At 37.5% G+C, this 16914-nt stretch overlaps 1 protein-coding gene across 16 annotated transcripts in view; it reads right to left on the reverse strand.

The window, feature by feature from the left end:
* Positions 1–6153: 6153 nt before the first annotated feature.
* Positions 6154–16914, reverse strand: part of ADGRL2 (adhesion G protein-coupled receptor L2) — a 224414-nt gene continuing 213653 nt past the window's right edge. For 6 of the 16 annotated variants that reach the window (XM_036256100.1, XM_036256098.1, XM_036256099.1 and 3 more), the window contains 3 exons: positions 13849–13977; positions 13209–13305; positions 6154–8014 (listed from right to left, as the gene is read on the reverse strand). In XM_036256100.1, coding sequence (XP_036111993.1) covers positions 7260–8014; positions 13209–13305; positions 13849–13977 — 981 coding nt within the window. In that variant the 3' untranslated portion in view covers positions 6154–7259. Of the gene's footprint in view, positions 8015–8703; positions 8757–11062; positions 11116–11375; positions 11505–13208; positions 13306–13848; positions 13978–16914 lie in introns of all 16 variants that reach the window. The other 10 variants (XM_036256102.1, XM_036256103.1, XM_036256101.1 and 7 more) reach the window with 4 other exon arrangements.

Consider the following 16914-nt stretch of genomic DNA (forward strand, 5'->3'; position numbering starts at 1 on the left):
GCACAAATTAATAAGAAACAGAGGGATTTTGTTTGTTTTTCAAAGAATGTGAAGGGCAGAAGGAAATTAAAAAGTAGAATTAGAAGAAATTTAAATATAAACATGCTTATATTCCAATAAAGATTAAAGGTTAGGAATATATATGTGTGTGTGTGTGTGTGTGTGTGTGTATAAATTATATGAGTATTTTTAAAGCATATGAAGCTAGAAGACAATAAAAGAGGAAACTCACAGACTAAAATACAGGGTGGGGTAAACGTAGGTTTACAGTTGTGAGCACAGGAAACAATTTATTCATGTATTATTTATTAATTACTGTATTATTTTCCATTGGAACAACGATAAGCCTATTTTTTGCCTCGCCTTGTATATACCCTAGTAAGAAAAAAAAAAAAGAAAGACGAAAGATGATGTAGATATGATTAAGAACTAAAATGTTTTTTAAATCAAATACATATTTTTTAAAGAAGAAAATTAAGAGAAAAAGAAAAACAGACAGTTTGCAGAGGAGAGAAATAGAGGCGATTCAGCGGCGGAGGGAGGTAGGCAGGAGCCGAGACAGGCGTGAGCGGCACCAAGGCCGTTCAGACTCAGCCCGTCCTCAGGGGCAGTGGCCAGGAGAAGGGCCTGTCCCTCTTGGGTGGCAGCCACCATGCACAGACTCTGGTCCCTCTGCACCCTTCCTTTCCTCTGTGACCCCAGGGCCAGCTACACGCTCAGCAGCTCCCTAGAAGATGGGTGTCTGTGGCTTGCGGGGGCTGCTGACCGCCGCAGAGCTCTGGCGGCCCCAGGCGCCGGCTCTGCCCAGGGACAGAATCCACCAGCCCAGCTCGGCCAGGCGGGCAGCTCAGCTGCAACTCCCAGCCCCCGCCCTAGCTGGCTAAGTCGAAGTACTTTGGTGCAGGTTCTTACAATTCTGAGAATTAATGCAATAAATCACAAAGCTCGGCATAATGCTCGCTTTAATAGACTACACTTACAACAAGTCACTTCACAGGGAACCCTTACCCACCTTGCCTGCCTCACTCCCCCGTAACTCCCTGACTCTGCAGAACAATTTTCGTAGACAACAAATAAATACTGTTTTTGTCCAAACTCCGTTTTGTTTTGTTTTTTCCAGAGGAAAAGTCTCTAGACAAATGTTAAAGACAAAACTAGATTATGAACTTGAAAAGCTCTAAATACTGAAATACACACACACACACACACACACACACATCATTTAAAACGACATTAACTTTTAAAATAATTTAAGGAACTCAAATACTTTGACTTTTCACATAATTTTTCTCACTATTGTTATGGCCTGGTTGTGAAGAAAAATAAAAAGCACACACTGGAAAGAACTGCTTCTCGTCTCTTGTGGTTGCTGCTCCCGCTGCTGACTGGGTAAGCCGGTACGACGTCATTGGTCCAGGAGGACTAGAAACTCTTGAGTCAAACCTTTGATTTTGTTCTCTCTGCTCCAACTCGCTCGTGGTGACCTTTTTAAATGTTATTTTCAAAGTGGGCAGATCAGCAACTAATACACTTTACATTCTACTACTACCCAGCTAATAGCCCACTTCTGCTAAGATTTGAGATAGAAACATGCTGACTTCTTTAATAACTACCTTTTTAAAAGAGTTGATATGAGAGAGAAGAGAGACAGACAGACAGAGACACACACACAGAGAGAGAGAGAGAGAGAGAGAGAGAGAGAGAGAGAGATCGAGATCAATGGGTTGCCTCCAGAAAGTGCCCAGAGAGAGAGAGAGAGAGAGAGAGAGAGAGAGAGAGAGATCAATGGGTTGCCTCCAGAAAGTGCCCAGACAGGGGACTGAACCTGCAGCCTGGGCATCCTTTCGGCAGAAGTGACAATGCTCCAACCGAGCCACACAGGCCAGGGCACTGACTGGCTTCTTCACTTCATTCTACTTTACAGCTCTCCAGGCTCAGAACAAACCAATCAACCCTCTTTGACTACAGTACCAGCACTGTCCATGAAGTGTGAGGAATGTTCTTGGAACTCCCTGTAAAGCCAGAGATGACGCATGGTTAAATGCTCAAACTCTGCAGCCAAACATCACGCTAGTGTGGGCTCGGCCACTCCCCAGCTGTGACACCTTGAGCCAAATATGTTTCTATTTCTGCAAAAGTGTATAGTGAGTACCCCTCTGAGGGCCGTTGGGAAGATGAAGTGCAATGAACATAACATTTGGTACAGAGCCTGGCAGACATTAAGCACCTATTAAATGGTAGGTGCTATATTATAATTTATAAAGGAAAATTAGTAAGTGGGACAAAATCATTTGTCTGCAGAGATCTTTAAAAAATTGGACACCTTGTTTTGTAGCTCCTTTATTACAGTGTTGAAAGAATTTACCGTGTGCTACTGCTATGTTTTGGTTTAAAAGCCATCTATTTATAAAGATGGAAATTTTGGCAGAAAAACATTTAATCTTTCATCTAATCAATATTTCTGATATCTATCATTATTGTTCCTGGGTGTTCTATATAGTAGCTGTCAGCCTTTCTAAGAGGGTATCACAAGATTAGTCATTTTTTGCCTAATAAAATGATACGAAAAAGCCGTGTTGCTATGACTGCCAAAATGTTTTAAAAAGCTCAGTTCTGACATACGATTTAAAAAGGCTTATGTAAAAATGTTCACTAACGTATTCAGAAATTGATCATTCATCACTAGTCTCTTATGCTCACACAACATTGGTTTGAGATTAACTATGCTTTTTAAACATTTCTAAGAGATTTTTTGATCTTCCAGTTTCATAAGCACATAGAGAAATGTGTGAAAGATTCATGGGGCAGTCTTTTTCCCCACAGCAGGTAAAGGTTTGGGTGAGCTCAGTTGTATGGGGTTACCTGTTTTGTTATTTCTTATTTTAAACAATGATCTAGAACATTAAAAGCCAGTGCACCCGACAGCATTTCACGATGCATTAATTTAAAAAAATATATATCATCAAGTTAAAACAGGCTTTAAAAATCGAACTGACTTCGGAAGACTCCTTTCTGAGAAACTGCACACTCAGTAAACAGTAGTAACACCATCTGGGAAAGGAGGAAGACCCCACAGAGGCCTGAAGAGACGAGGGGTGGTCTGTTGCCAATATTTGAAAAACACTCAGAGTACACTTAATTAGCCTAATTACATGGTGTACTTACAGCTTATTATCAATGCCCTGACGGAGATACGTCACCCTGGCCTTGAAAGCGAGGTGGCCATAGTGCCTTGAATTGAACTTGGATCATGTCCAGGGGCTTCCGTCAGTCCCGTACGTTTTGGAACAAAGCATCAGTAATATGCACAAAGAATTAAAAATGTGATATATCCTTAAACACTCAAGTTTTTGGCTTGGTGCATTTAGCTAACATAATGTGTTTCTATGATCATTTGGAGACTCAAAGTGACATAACAGAAAATTCCCATCCCATCCCATTCAGATGATAATTAAGGCAGCCAAGAATGACTCTCCCACCCCAGCACCATTCACTCACCCTTCGCTCTGCTTCCGGCCTGTATTTAAGGACTGCTCCAAACCAGCTTGGCGCGCTCTGGCAGGAAGTGATACCTCTCTTTCACCACAACGCACCCTAATTTTACTACCCTCTGAAGCAATCCTGATCTATAGTCAACATGTCAGTACCTTTTCATTTGAGATTTAATGCAATGATTTCATGGAAAGAGAAATAATATCTGGAACACAGGTAGTTTTATTTGTAAAACACTGCAGGAATAACTGTCTTTAAAGAAAATTTCAGTATCAATAAAATACGAAGAGTTAGTTGTTTTCATTACAAAAATTCGACATGTACGCATTCTTTCAAGTTTTTCTATTTATGTTATAACCACAATAAAATGTTTAATGCGTTCAAGTTTTTTTGTTTTTGTTTTTGTTTTTAACAAAACATTCTATCCCATGAGAGCATCGTAAAGGTCAGTTTGAAGCCTGAGGTTCAAAGTTGAATTGATGGAAAAGTACATTTTCTCCTTTTTCATTTAAATAAATACATAACGCAGGGATTTGCAAAACTGTTATAACAAGCACACATGAGTATCTCTTTTGAAATCTGGCAATGAATTTGTGCGTGACGCTTTTCTGTTGGGGGAAAGAATAGTGATGGTGATTTTTCTGTCAAATAACTGTCCCTTTACTTTAAAACCAGTTTTTAAACTGGTTAAAACATTGTATGTAACTACCCTCAAACAAATGTGGATGTGTTGGATTTGACAACATATTTAAGTAACTTTAGACTGGTATGGACTCTCTTCCACATGAATTATTTTAAAAGCCTGTAAGGTAAGTATATACAGATGTATAAGCTCTACTTTTCTTTTGTAAATAGAACAAACACAAGCCTATATTTTAAAATAAGTCAATCAGGACTAACCTGTATCAAGAAGCTACATCTAAAACAAATGGAAACAAGCATCCTTTATTCTTAACAGACCAGCAGTTAACTGTCCCTGGGAAGAGGTACAATAATGTGACTTTATAAAAGTTCACAGTTGTGACTATCACAAAGAGAAACAATCAAGGATGCAGAAATTGTATTTCCACGTGAAGTCTGGGCAGACCCAAAAGACCTACTGGGCTAATAAATTGAGTAATGTATCAGACAATAGATTAACAAGTTTAAACTTGAGAATTAACATGTACTAGGAAGATGCCTAAATGGAATTTAAGGCAATATTTATATTTTAAAAGAAACATGTTTTAAAAAACAATTTTTCTTTTGGTGGCAAAGATGAATGATAGCTTCAAAATTGTATTCTCTAATATAAAGACTCATAATACATTACGTTTTCTAAAGAGAACATTAACCATTTAGGTACAATGTACTTGTTTGCATCATATCAGTTTTAAGAACTACTTCAAGAGAAACAACACTAGTTAAATAATCAATGCTGGTTTTCTAATTTGATTTTAAATTTTGGTCATTCACTACTAAACAAACCTGATCCTACTAAGTTTGTATACTGGGAGGTACATATCACACACACGGTAGTCTGAGGCTTAGAAAGGAAAAAAAGTATAAACGAGACAATGAAAATATTTGACTATATAATACCCCCTTCTAGCAAATAATATTTTGTAAATGGCTAAATATTTTAAATTTTGTCAAATTAAAGAATTTTAGCCGAAGAAATATGACTAGCCTTCGCATAGAATTAAACCTGTTTGAACATGAATAAAATTTCTTATAGTCAATCTCCGACTTGTTAGGTATTAACTACATGTGAATATGCTCCTTCATTGTTACCCTATTATTAAATATTGATACATTACTATATAGTGTCTATCTTACTATATCCACATATAGATATATAAATATATACTTGAAAATTTTTTCTCATTACTCTTTTTAAACTCAAAAGTTATGACTAAGTGTGTCCACATAAAACAAAGTGATTTCTAACTTGGTAGAGGAACTGGATAGAACCACAAAGCTGTAGAAGAATTTGGTATAAACACTTAGGATGTGGACAGGAAGAATCTATTTGCTGAGATCCAATTATATGCTATTTGAACCTTTCCATGATAACAAATATTGTCATTTGCAGCTCCCTATAGGAATACTTAGAATCCTCAAACTATACAAGTATGTTTTAGGAATTTCTTCTCAGTACTGCTGAAAAATCCATGTTTTAATGATGCTCAATTTGATTGCAGAATTTATGGCCCATCTTTCCTCCACTGTTATTTTTTGAGCTCTGGTGCAATCCAACAAACAAAAAACTTTCAGTATATTTTCCTGTTGAAACTTATTGGCCAAATTTTGAGCATGGGTAATGGATAATCAGAACACAAATATAGTATATTCTCTTTTAGCATATAAAACCATCAAGAAACTTAACTGTATTCTTTTCCATATCCATGGGTCTAAATATATCCAAGCGGCAGGGGTGGGAAAGGACCAGTGTGTGGAAGCCAATTGTGTACCATACATAAAAGTGCACATTAACTACTTGAAAAAATTCACATTTATTTACTGTCAAACCGTGTTAAACTTTACACTGGATATTAGTGATGGGCTCATTATTAACAGGTTTACACAAAGGGATGAAAAGAAAAGCAGAATTTTGCCGAAACAATTTACATTTCATTAGAACTTTATCATAAAATAAATTAATTACTAAATATAGGCAGGAGGAATATGGAAGAGTAATATTTCTGTTTTATTTTATTTTAAAAAATAGGCACCTTTTGTTCACTAGAAAGTTTGTGAGAAGTGCCCAGTGCCCTCTCTGCCCTCTGTTCCAGAATAAACAGGGGGCGACAACCCTCTGCTCTGGCTGTCGCCGCGTCTGTGCAAGGCGTGGCGTACCTGGCTTCCAGGACTTTCTCCCCGCAACACGTGTTCTTTTGGCAATAAGAAATTTAAATGTAGGAAGAAAACTAACATGTCGAAGCAGAACACTGCATACAGTGGAAAAGAAGTGAAGATGGGTCGAACTTACCATGACAAAGTAAGAAGAAGAAAAACAACATTTCATAACATGTGCAACCAAGAGCTTTTCACAATATTTTCTTCAAACTCTTTAAAATTATTTTAATGACGATTCTATTTTAGTTGGACACAAATGTGTTTATTTGACCCTAGCAATAGAACAAAATATAATTTCTTTAGCCATTTTTTTTTTTTTCTCATGAGAATAGTTCATTGTACAGTTGAGGAAACATACGAAATAAGGCCTGGGGCTTGATTGCTAGTGGTTAACCATGTTTTCAATCTCTGCCTCAAGGTAAAAGGTTTGCAGTGACCTGCAAACGGATGCAGAATGTCTCTCCTGCTTTTCCAAGTCTCGTCAGGAACAGTAAGGTACAGTAAATGTGTCCCACAGGATTTTAAAGCCTGCGCCTTGTATATAATACAATGCAGGCCTACAAAACAATGGTGCAGCCATATTTACAAATCGAGTTCGCAAAACTGCTGCGGTAAAATGGCTGGAAAGTTTTGTTTTGCTCGTTTCACAATCTCTCTAAACAGCAGCAGAATCTTAAAATACCTGGTTGGCATCTCTTTTCTTTGTAACAAATAATTCATTTTAGTATACTCTGTATATACAAAGTTTTTTTTTTTTTTTGTATGGTCTATAAAAATTCACAGAACAGCAAGGTTCAGTCATTGTTTACACTGGAGGGACCACAGGTCATCAGGGCTGTCTCTGCAGGAGAGTCTGAGAGGGCTGCACCGGGCCCACGGAGTCTTGATTCATTCGTGCATGTGGCCCTGGGAATTCCGTAGCTGCGCTATCAGAGGCTTGTCACCAGCTGCATCTGTCCTTCTCTGATGTCTCCTTCCGGAACACAGTCTTCCTTGTTGATGGGGATGATGTACCCGTCGCTGTTGCCCCTGCTCAGCTGGTAGCACACCTGCAGCGGGTGGCCAGCTCCCAGGTTTGGCATGCTCTTGTAGTAAATGTCCTCGTTCTCGCTCCTCCTGGAGGGAGACAGGTCTTCTTCCATGTCCGGGCTGCTCTCCTGGTAGGGAGAGTCTCTAAGGTTGGGCATGCTCGTGTACAGGGAGTCTCTGTTGGGGGACTGCAGGTGGTCCTCGGCCTCGGCTGTCAGCTGGGAGACGTAGCTGTCAGTCCCCTCGGGCTTCACTTTCTTCTGGGGCTGGTACAGAAGGGAGTGAGTCCGCTGGGGGATGAGCGGGGCCTCGAGTTCCTTGTGGTGGAGCTCCAGCCCGGGGTTGTCACAGTGCATTAACGATGACGCGTCGGCCACGATGGCGTCATCCTCGCTGCTGCTCCCGCCGATCCCGGGTTTGATGGGGAGCGTGAGCTCCAGGTTGTGAGTCTTGCCGCCGCCCCGCAGGTTGTTGTGCACTAATTCTGAAATGATCATTTTCTCGAAAGCAGTATCATTCAGACTGAGCCCACAGTCCACGACCTGCACGCTGTCGTCATAGTCCCCTTTGCGCAGTGAGTAGCTGTTGTTGAAGTTACCATTTAGCGGTAGAGTATCCATGGCACTTGTATCCCTGGCATTGTTCAGTGAATGTCCTGCAACAGAAAACCGGGTTCCATTATTGCCTCTGTCCCCTCCTAAAGAGTCATTCATTCTTTCGTACAAGACTTTTTAATGTCGTTCAGGACAAAGTTGTATTTGAAAGCTGACACTTGGAGAGTGCTATGCTTTCCCACATTCCCAACGGTAAACAGTTGCAACCCCTTAGATAATACAAAAAAAGCGTGAAAGAATAGTACTGTTTTCCAGGGAGGGGAGATGGCATATAGAATATTACTTGATCAATTTCGGGGAGATAGTAGTGAATTGATTTTGGATCAAATCTCTGACACTTACAAAAAAAAAAAAAGACTTCACTCCATGCCCTTGCATAGTTAATGCAAAGCAATTCATTACTGACAATTACATTTTCAAGTACGAGACTATGATTTATAAAAATAAAATTAACAAAATTTGTCCTAAACAACACTAAATTAAAAAGGAATAAGTCACATACAAAAACCAAAGGCAAATGTACAACACGAACCCACGTAAGTGGCAAGCAATTTTTTAAACAACATCTAACATTTCCTTGTTCTGGAGATGAAACAAAAAAAAGAATGAAAAAATGGACAGATACAAAGAATTCATGTTAAACAAAGACAGCCATCTCTCATACTGACTGGACCAGTGGCCCACAAGCACCATCCAACAAACACGACAGACAGCAGGTGGAATGACTCACTTTGGACAACTCACATCATGTCTGTCTGCTCAGGCTATCTGGCCTAAGAGTAGCTGATATATAAAAGAAAGTAAAATGATTTATTGTAACATGATGAAGAATTTCTAAGCTTCTCAGCAACTTAGTCAGAGCAAGGGTTCAACAAATCAGATTACCAGCAATAGCAGCCTTTCACTTTTTCACGTAATATTTCTTATTCTTTTGATTGATGTTTTTGACACTGATACGCTAACGGCCCCAGGCTCCTAGAGGTCAAAGTGTTGGCCTGCAGCCCTGCAGTCTGCCTCAGTCACAGTGACAGCAGCGAATGAACCAGCAGTCTACTGCTCCAGACTTGCCCACAGACACCATGGGCGTGGAGGTTAAACGCAGAAATGTTAGATTTCTTAAGTATGGGTCACAGAAATTAAACCGAGAATAAGTATTAACTATGGAATGGGAAAAAGGTATCAGCCTTGGCTCATATATTTTTATCTCTAGAGGAATGAAAGATTGGGTAAGTCTGCTGGAGGAATGAAAAGAGGCTTAGGAAGAAAATAAAAAATATGGTAACATGCTCTCTTTGAATCAGGTTTGTATTTTCTACAGACACGTACACATGTAAACTAAGACATCACAGTGCTTTTCAGGCAAATGGGAAAAAAAAAAAATAGAGAGAAAATTAAATGGTTGGTACCATGGAAAGTTAGGTTATTAATTCTCAAAATCCTAGAGGGAAAGAAAAGATCACTTGTCTACAGACAGGTCTGGAGAAAAGAAGGAATGAGATGATGTTACTGAAATGAAACTGACCACTGTGAGGCTGCTGCATTGTATGCAAGGCTTGGAGGAGTTTAGGAAAAAAATGTAATTCTTGGAAAAAATAGGAAATTTCCCTTTTTAGTGCTCACTCCACTCTTAAAGCTGCAGATTATCCTAGAAAACTCGATTTCATGACCAATAAATATATGATAATTGTGTGATAAATTATCATTGGTAGAAAATGAGAAAATGGGATATTTGTTGGTCACTCCGGTTATTTGAAAAACTCTGATCCAACTTCTACATTGGAAAAACTGCCAATTAATTAATATCATGCTCCATGTATAACACAATGAAGTTATAAACAGTTCTTTGTAAGGCTTCCTTTAGCTGGGTTGACACAATCCTTGAGCTGTCAGTTATAATATGTGCGCCATAATCTTATCTGTAAGATCCATCACTAGAAGACACGGTGTTCTAAGCTATAGGAGCACAAGGATGGATCACTTGTTAGCCTTTCTTTCCTCTGTAGAGGTTCGACTTTGGTTTTGTTTTTTTATCGTTGCTTGGTAAATATAAAGATATACACTTTTTTGGTAAATATAAATCTATAACCCAGAAGGTGTTTTCTATGATATACTGCAGATTTAAGCACATCTTTGGTTTTTGAAGAGGCAACTTTTTCTGCCCAAGTTCAGGTAATTCACTTGAAGACTTTCCACAGCCTGTAGCAAGATTACTGTGGGAATGCAGAAACGATACGTCAATTATTAAGCATTCTGGTTGACAGTACCTCAAGCTTTAAAGAGCAAATTATTTCAGCATTGCGTAGACTTAGGTATGGACAGCATTTGCTACAGACCTCTATTGTTGAGAAAGGGCAGCACAGACAGATGCACTGTTTGAATTTGGTAACATTTTAGTTGCAAATTGTGAACCACTTGCCCGCTGAGTCTACTTCATGACTGCTAGTTATGTTTTAATTGTGCCGGTTAAAAATCATGCTGAAAAAATTTACATTTGATAGGCAAAGTTAAGTTTTACTCCCATACTTGTCTCTCTGTAGGTTGCTAGAGGAAAGCATAAGGAAAGTGAGAAAAACAAGAGAATGAAAAGAGAAGCTGCAGTTACGTTAAAAAGGAATTTCAAGGAAAAAAAAAAAAAAAACACGCACACACACAGAAACAAAGTTCTCTGTGTCAAATTTAGTTGCAAATATCAATCACAAATAAGGAGTATACGCTAGCAGTAATTATGCAATAACTTTTACCAAAATCTTGAACATTGTTAAATATATAAGCTTAAAAAAAATAAGCTATTAGAAAACACAGTAATACAGGATGGGTTAGTGACCACCTCTCCCCCTCCCCCAATTAAGAAAAAAAAAACTATAGGTATAAACTGACTAATATTAACTTTATTTTCAAAGTTATTTTTAGAAAAAAGAAAAACTACCATAAAGCTGCACTATACTATAGTTTGGCTACATTGATAATGCTGGATGTAGTTTTCTACACCTAGGCATCCAAATGATCTTTATTAGCTAATTCATTCCAAAAGCAAATTCTGTCAGCAAGCTTTAGAGTCAACTGAACAGTATATTACATAGAGCGGATACCTCTAAATGATATAAATCTTGAAGATGGGCTCTCGGACCATGTGATGTCAGTCCTGTAATAATATATTAAGATTTATGCCACCTGTGTCAAAAACATGGATAATTATTGATAAATACTATCATGACTGAATTTTTACTATAATATAGTGCAGTTTTAGAAGCCTGGCATGGTCAACACCATTCGTTTTTAATTGAGAGACTTAAGGATGTAATGATAAATATATGGCAACTTGAATATTCTAGAAAAAGGGCAAAGATCAGAGCTCTGTTTAGCAGCAAAGAAAGGTAGTTTGATTCGTAAGTATAAGCACACCTGGTGAGTTAAATACAGGAGCTGAAGGGGCATTACATACAACTGTTTCAGCGAGCAATGTGTTATAGGGGTTGTTAGTGCCGTGGGGTCGAAGAAGAGGGTTTGTTAGTAGGTAATTGCCAGTCATTCCTAAAGCAAAAAGAAAAATAAAAAAGAAGGAAAGAAGGAAAGAAAAGAAAAAATACATCAGTTCTCTTATTTTGGCGTTACAGTTGCAGTACTGTACTTTTGTATTCATCAAGGGTAGTGAACAAGTTGGCAATGAAAAATCGGCTGAAATTTTCTGACTGTATTTGAACTACTAATTTGAAGGAGAAAGGGTAGAGGGAAGTTAAATTCCAGTAATTCACAGGTGCTTTCTAAGTCCCCCAAGTAAACACCTGCTGAGGATGACATTTACTAATTTATACAAAAAATCACTGTTAAACAAAAATGGCAATTAAATGCACAGAGATCAACATTATGCTTCAAGATGTTACTGCTTAATATTAAAAACCTAACCACTGAGGCCCAGAAGAGGGAATCTCAAATTTTCAGAATTTACAGGTGTGGGATTATCCCTCATGAAAACATCTGTGTTAATACCAACTTTGATACAAGCAGGAGGAAAAACAACTTCAAACAGATAAAAAGTATGACACATTGCACAAAGCTTCTCTTAGTAAATGCAAGAGCACACATGCTGAGGAAGAAAAAGACTGTGTATAATGAATTATTGGACCATTCACAAATTTTATATAATAAGAATTTTATTTGCCAGGTTTCAAAAATGAGTCACTGAATAATTCATTTCCTTTTTTGATAGTCATCTTTAACAAAATTAGGTTAAACATTAGAGCAATGGAATAAACACACATTTCACTTATTCTAATTTGCAAATTACAAACCTTTCAATACTTATCAAACATATTTTGCATAGCTAATATAACTTGACTAAAATAATTTAAAATTCAACTTGGTTTTGATGTCATACAAACTCCCCTTTTTTTTTTCATTTTAAAACAACACGTATCAAAACAATGTCAACAATGAAAAATGTCATTGTGATCAAATATAATAGGCTATATTACCAATGAGCACAACAAAACTAAAATTACCTGGATTAATTACCTTTCCACCGATATATACAATAACATGATTTTTTCATACCAAATTAAAATCTACTAAGCTTGCATTCAGAAATATGTGTGTGTACATGTACTTGTGTCCTTATCGTGCTAAAACATTTTATTTGCTAACTTATTGTAAGAATTATACTGATAATGATAAAATTTAAGTTGTAATTGTAGACACATGAAAAATAGTAATTCAGAGAGAAAAAAAGTACTTTGTTGTAAATTTTCATGTACTTTAATTATTTGTTTATGTAGATTTACTAGAAATGTTTTGACACTTTTTACTTTTGGAAAGAAATATAAAAACTTTTGCAAATAAGAATTTTCATTACAACACTGGCACTGTTTAATGTGGATAGTAGTTATTCTAATTGTACTAATATTTTAATAAGAAAACTTTGGTAAATGTCTTGGTTAAAAGGATACATTTATAACTCGCTAAGAAAACGTTTTAATCTGTGGCAAAGTTTATCAGCAGTAATTACTTTTTCTAGCCTTACTCTTAATGTGAAGTTTAAAAGTATACATTTTGCATTACATTATTGAATAAAAATAATTTATATATACTTTAATAAAGGATGAAAGTTGACTCAGCAGATTTAGGAGCTTGTGATATAAACCCATTTGAAAGAAAAATTCCCCATTTTCTCTAGAATTATTGTAAATTGGCAAAGGTACAAAATTTATATTGTAAACTCAAATTTTCCTAGTAACTGACCTTGATTAAGTGTTGAAGTGCTATTGATGTCACCTGAGATAAAAGAAGATTCAGACTGTTTTCTCACAGTGTCATTCCACATCCTTCTTATACGACTCTATCAACATAAAATAGCAAGACATATGTTATGTTAGTTCCCCCAGGCTTACCTTATTAAAGACACACAAAGATTTACCCTAACAACCTGTGTAGGATTATCTGTTGGGCTTTTAAAAGAAAATGTGTGTGGATTCTGGTCTAAAACTAAGGAACTCTGCCCTGCTCTGTTGCTTTGCAAAGGGGTATTTAATCTTCTACTCTATTCTTTTATTGCCTTTTTTTTTTTAACGTGGAGATGACTGACTATTCAACAAATGTTTACTGAGTACCCATCATGAGCACTGCGCTGTATAAGCTTAGGATATAAACTGATTATGATATACTTTGTCAAGAAGTACCCCTCTCAAAAAAGGATGTTCACACCTAAAGAAACACCTTCAAGAAATACTTAAGAAGAAATTAAAACCAAAATACTCAAAAAGCAAGTATTTGCTACCTAGACGTCATTATAATGAGGAGACAATTAGTGCATCTGAACAGAACCCGTCTCAGTAGGCTTTGTATAAAGAGGTTAGTTAAAGATGCTGTCAGACTCCGTTACCTGCGTGCCAGAGGAATACCGAGCACTGGTTCTCGAGGTTGACGCCTTCACTGAACTGTGGGGGCTCTCGGTTGGGAGGCCGCCGCAGCAATAGGAGTGTCGGAAGCACTTGCCATATTCTTTTCGTACCTGCATCGAACAACCAGGAGACCGAGGCATTAATATAAACATACTTGCTTCTCCCTCTCTCATTAAATAAGCAGTGGAGACAACCAAGAAGCTCTGCAAACATTTTTCCTGTGGGGAAAATAAAGTGAACTTACAAAATCAAGTCCAACAGAAACTGCTGTAATCAGAAAAGTATCTCTGTCCACTAGACTGGCTAGTAAAATCATTAAAATGGGACATATTCTGTAGTAATGCGTTATAATCTATTATGCAAATGTTATTAGGACAACAGTAATATTTTAAAAGCTTTCTTTTATTTATACACCTAGAAACCCCAATTTTATATTTCACGCAAAGGACACAGGACAAAAGTTTTCTTGCTTAATTACATTTAACCACTCGTAATTCAATCACTTAAGTTTTATACGCTTTGTGTCCTCTTAGGTAGGTCAATACATAAACTTCTTTTATTGGATTGCGTAGTTTTGCAGGTAACCTCTTTATAATGACAAGACTATTTTGGCACAAGAATAAAGAAGAAAAGTACTTTGATAATATGCTATGAATTAGAATGGAATGTGTTCTTTATTTTCTGATGTGTCTAGCTTTAACATTTAGTATAGTGGGTCTAAGATCCCTGTTCACTTCATTAGTACACAAGGGAACTATTTATGTAATTTCCATTCACATTAATGAGTTACCCACGTAATTTCTCTTTCCCCCCTGGAGCTTCAATATATGAATAGATAGAAAAGTTATTAGGTCTAAAAGAAAGTTTAAAGTAAACTTTAAAAAGTGAAGTTCAAACACTCACTAAATAATAGGGCTCCTGGAGAGAAGGTACAGACTTGGGAGGAGCAAGTGAGGATTCTGATTCTATGCAACTGTATCAGCATATAAACATGTACTGTGTGGCTCAGAGCCAGACTTTGAAATTACAAGACAGACAAGGTGATACTGAGTAAGAAATAATTTTTTCGAGTAGGTTACAAAACGCATTCAAAGGCTCTCCTTCACTGCACAGTTCTATGCTCAGTATCTGCCTGCAAAACCATGATTCTGACACTTGCTCAGTATCTGCCTGCAAAAACCAGGATTCTGACACTTATTCCTTGCAAAATTAGATAACTAATGTCACCAGATGACCTCTGAAATCTAAGTACACTTGCGTTTTCCTCCTCTTAGCTTTATTTAATTATACCTATTAGAACAAATCATAATGGGAGTGAACGTTCAAAGCATTTTCTCTGCCTAAACATGCTCACTGAAGTAGTAAGAACCATGACTTTAAAACTAAATCACTTTACAGCGTAGTCTCAACAATTCATCCTAGCAGCACCCTACAGTATATATCCAAGACCCAGTAGAACATACTCAAAAGTGTTGCACGATGCCCTGGCCAGTTTGGCTCAGCGGTTGGAGCATAAGCCTGCGGTCCAGAGAGACCCGGGTTTGGTTCCCGCTAAGGGCACGTACCTCTGTTGCAGTTTGTCCCCGGCCCTGGTTGGGGTCATGTGGGTGGCAACCACTCAATGTGTCCCTTTGACATCGATGTTTCTCTCTCTCTCCCTCCCACTCTATCTGAACAAAATATCAAAAAAATATCCTCGGGTGAGGATATAAAAAAGAAAAAAAAGTGTTGCACGATGTTTTCACATGTAATTGTAATTAAAAAGCACAGCAGAATCTTTGTTCAATTAATACACATACCTCTATGGGGAAATAATGGCAAATTTTAGGCTTATCTCAAAATAATTTGGCAGAAATTATGAATGTGACCATATGCATGTATACAAAATGCTCATTTATAACGTAAGAAATATATAAAAACCAAAGTAATTACGAAGATTATATATGAACGTTTAGAAAGTTAAAATTCAGTGTTATTAAATAACATATGATACCTTACAATACCATTTAATGGCTATTAACTGCTCTGAAATGCTGTATAACCAAGACAACGGCAATCAAAATGGTATTTTATGGAAACAGCCTCCAGTGTTGGTGTTGCCTATATTGCTGTGAATGTACCTCACCTGTCAGCACTGTACACTCCAATGTTATTATCTCAAAATTATAGCTTATTCAAAATGATAGCAGTAACAACACAATCATCTCGTCAGGACTGAAAACATCATCGTTTCCCTCTCACAATTCTATTTCTCTGTGCAATTTAAGTGACCAACTAGTAATAACAGAATAAAAAGACTATACTGGATATGTAGACATGGAAAGGATGATGCTCAGTGAAGGCTCAGAAATTTTAAACTTAAACGGTGCTCAACTATTCCTTTAGGTTTATATCGTCTTGCAACAGACTGGAGTAGTTCATCTTCAAACAAACATTAATTAAAAAAATATTTCTTTATTAATTTTAAAGAGAGGAAGGGAGAGGGAGAGAGAGAGGAACATCGATTGGCTACCTCCTGCATCCCCCTCTGGGGGTTGGGCCCACAACCTGGGCATGTGCCCTGAAGGGGACTAGAACTGCAACCTCTTGGTGCATGGGTTGATGCTCAACCACTGAACCACAATGGCCAGGCAAACAAATATCAATTTTTTAATCATTTTGCTTACTGTACTTAATACAAAATCAGGAATAAATAATAAAATGTGAGACATTAAATTATTGGACTTTAGATCCATTAAAATTACTCACAAGACAACATTAATGTTAAATTTTCGTATGGCTAGTGCTCTTAAATTAAAGGCATTTAGCCCTGGCCGGTTTGGCTCAGCGGTTGGAGCGTCAGCCTGCGGTCCAGAGAGACCTGGGTTCGGTTCCCACTAAGGGCACGTACCTCGGTTGCAGTTTGTCCCCAGCCCTGGTTGGGTCATATGTGCAGGAGGAAGCCACTCAATGTGTCTCTTTCACATCGATGTTTCTCTCACTCTCTCTCTCTTCCTTTCTCTCCCTCCCACTCTATCTGAACAAAAAATAGAAAAATGTCCTCGGGT

This window comes from Molossus molossus, unplaced genomic scaffold (genome assembly GCF_014108415.1).
Source record: "Molossus molossus isolate mMolMol1 unplaced genomic scaffold, mMolMol1.p scaffold_m16_p_12, whole genome shotgun sequence".
Taxonomy (NCBI): domain Eukaryota; kingdom Metazoa; phylum Chordata; class Mammalia; order Chiroptera; family Molossidae; genus Molossus; species Molossus molossus.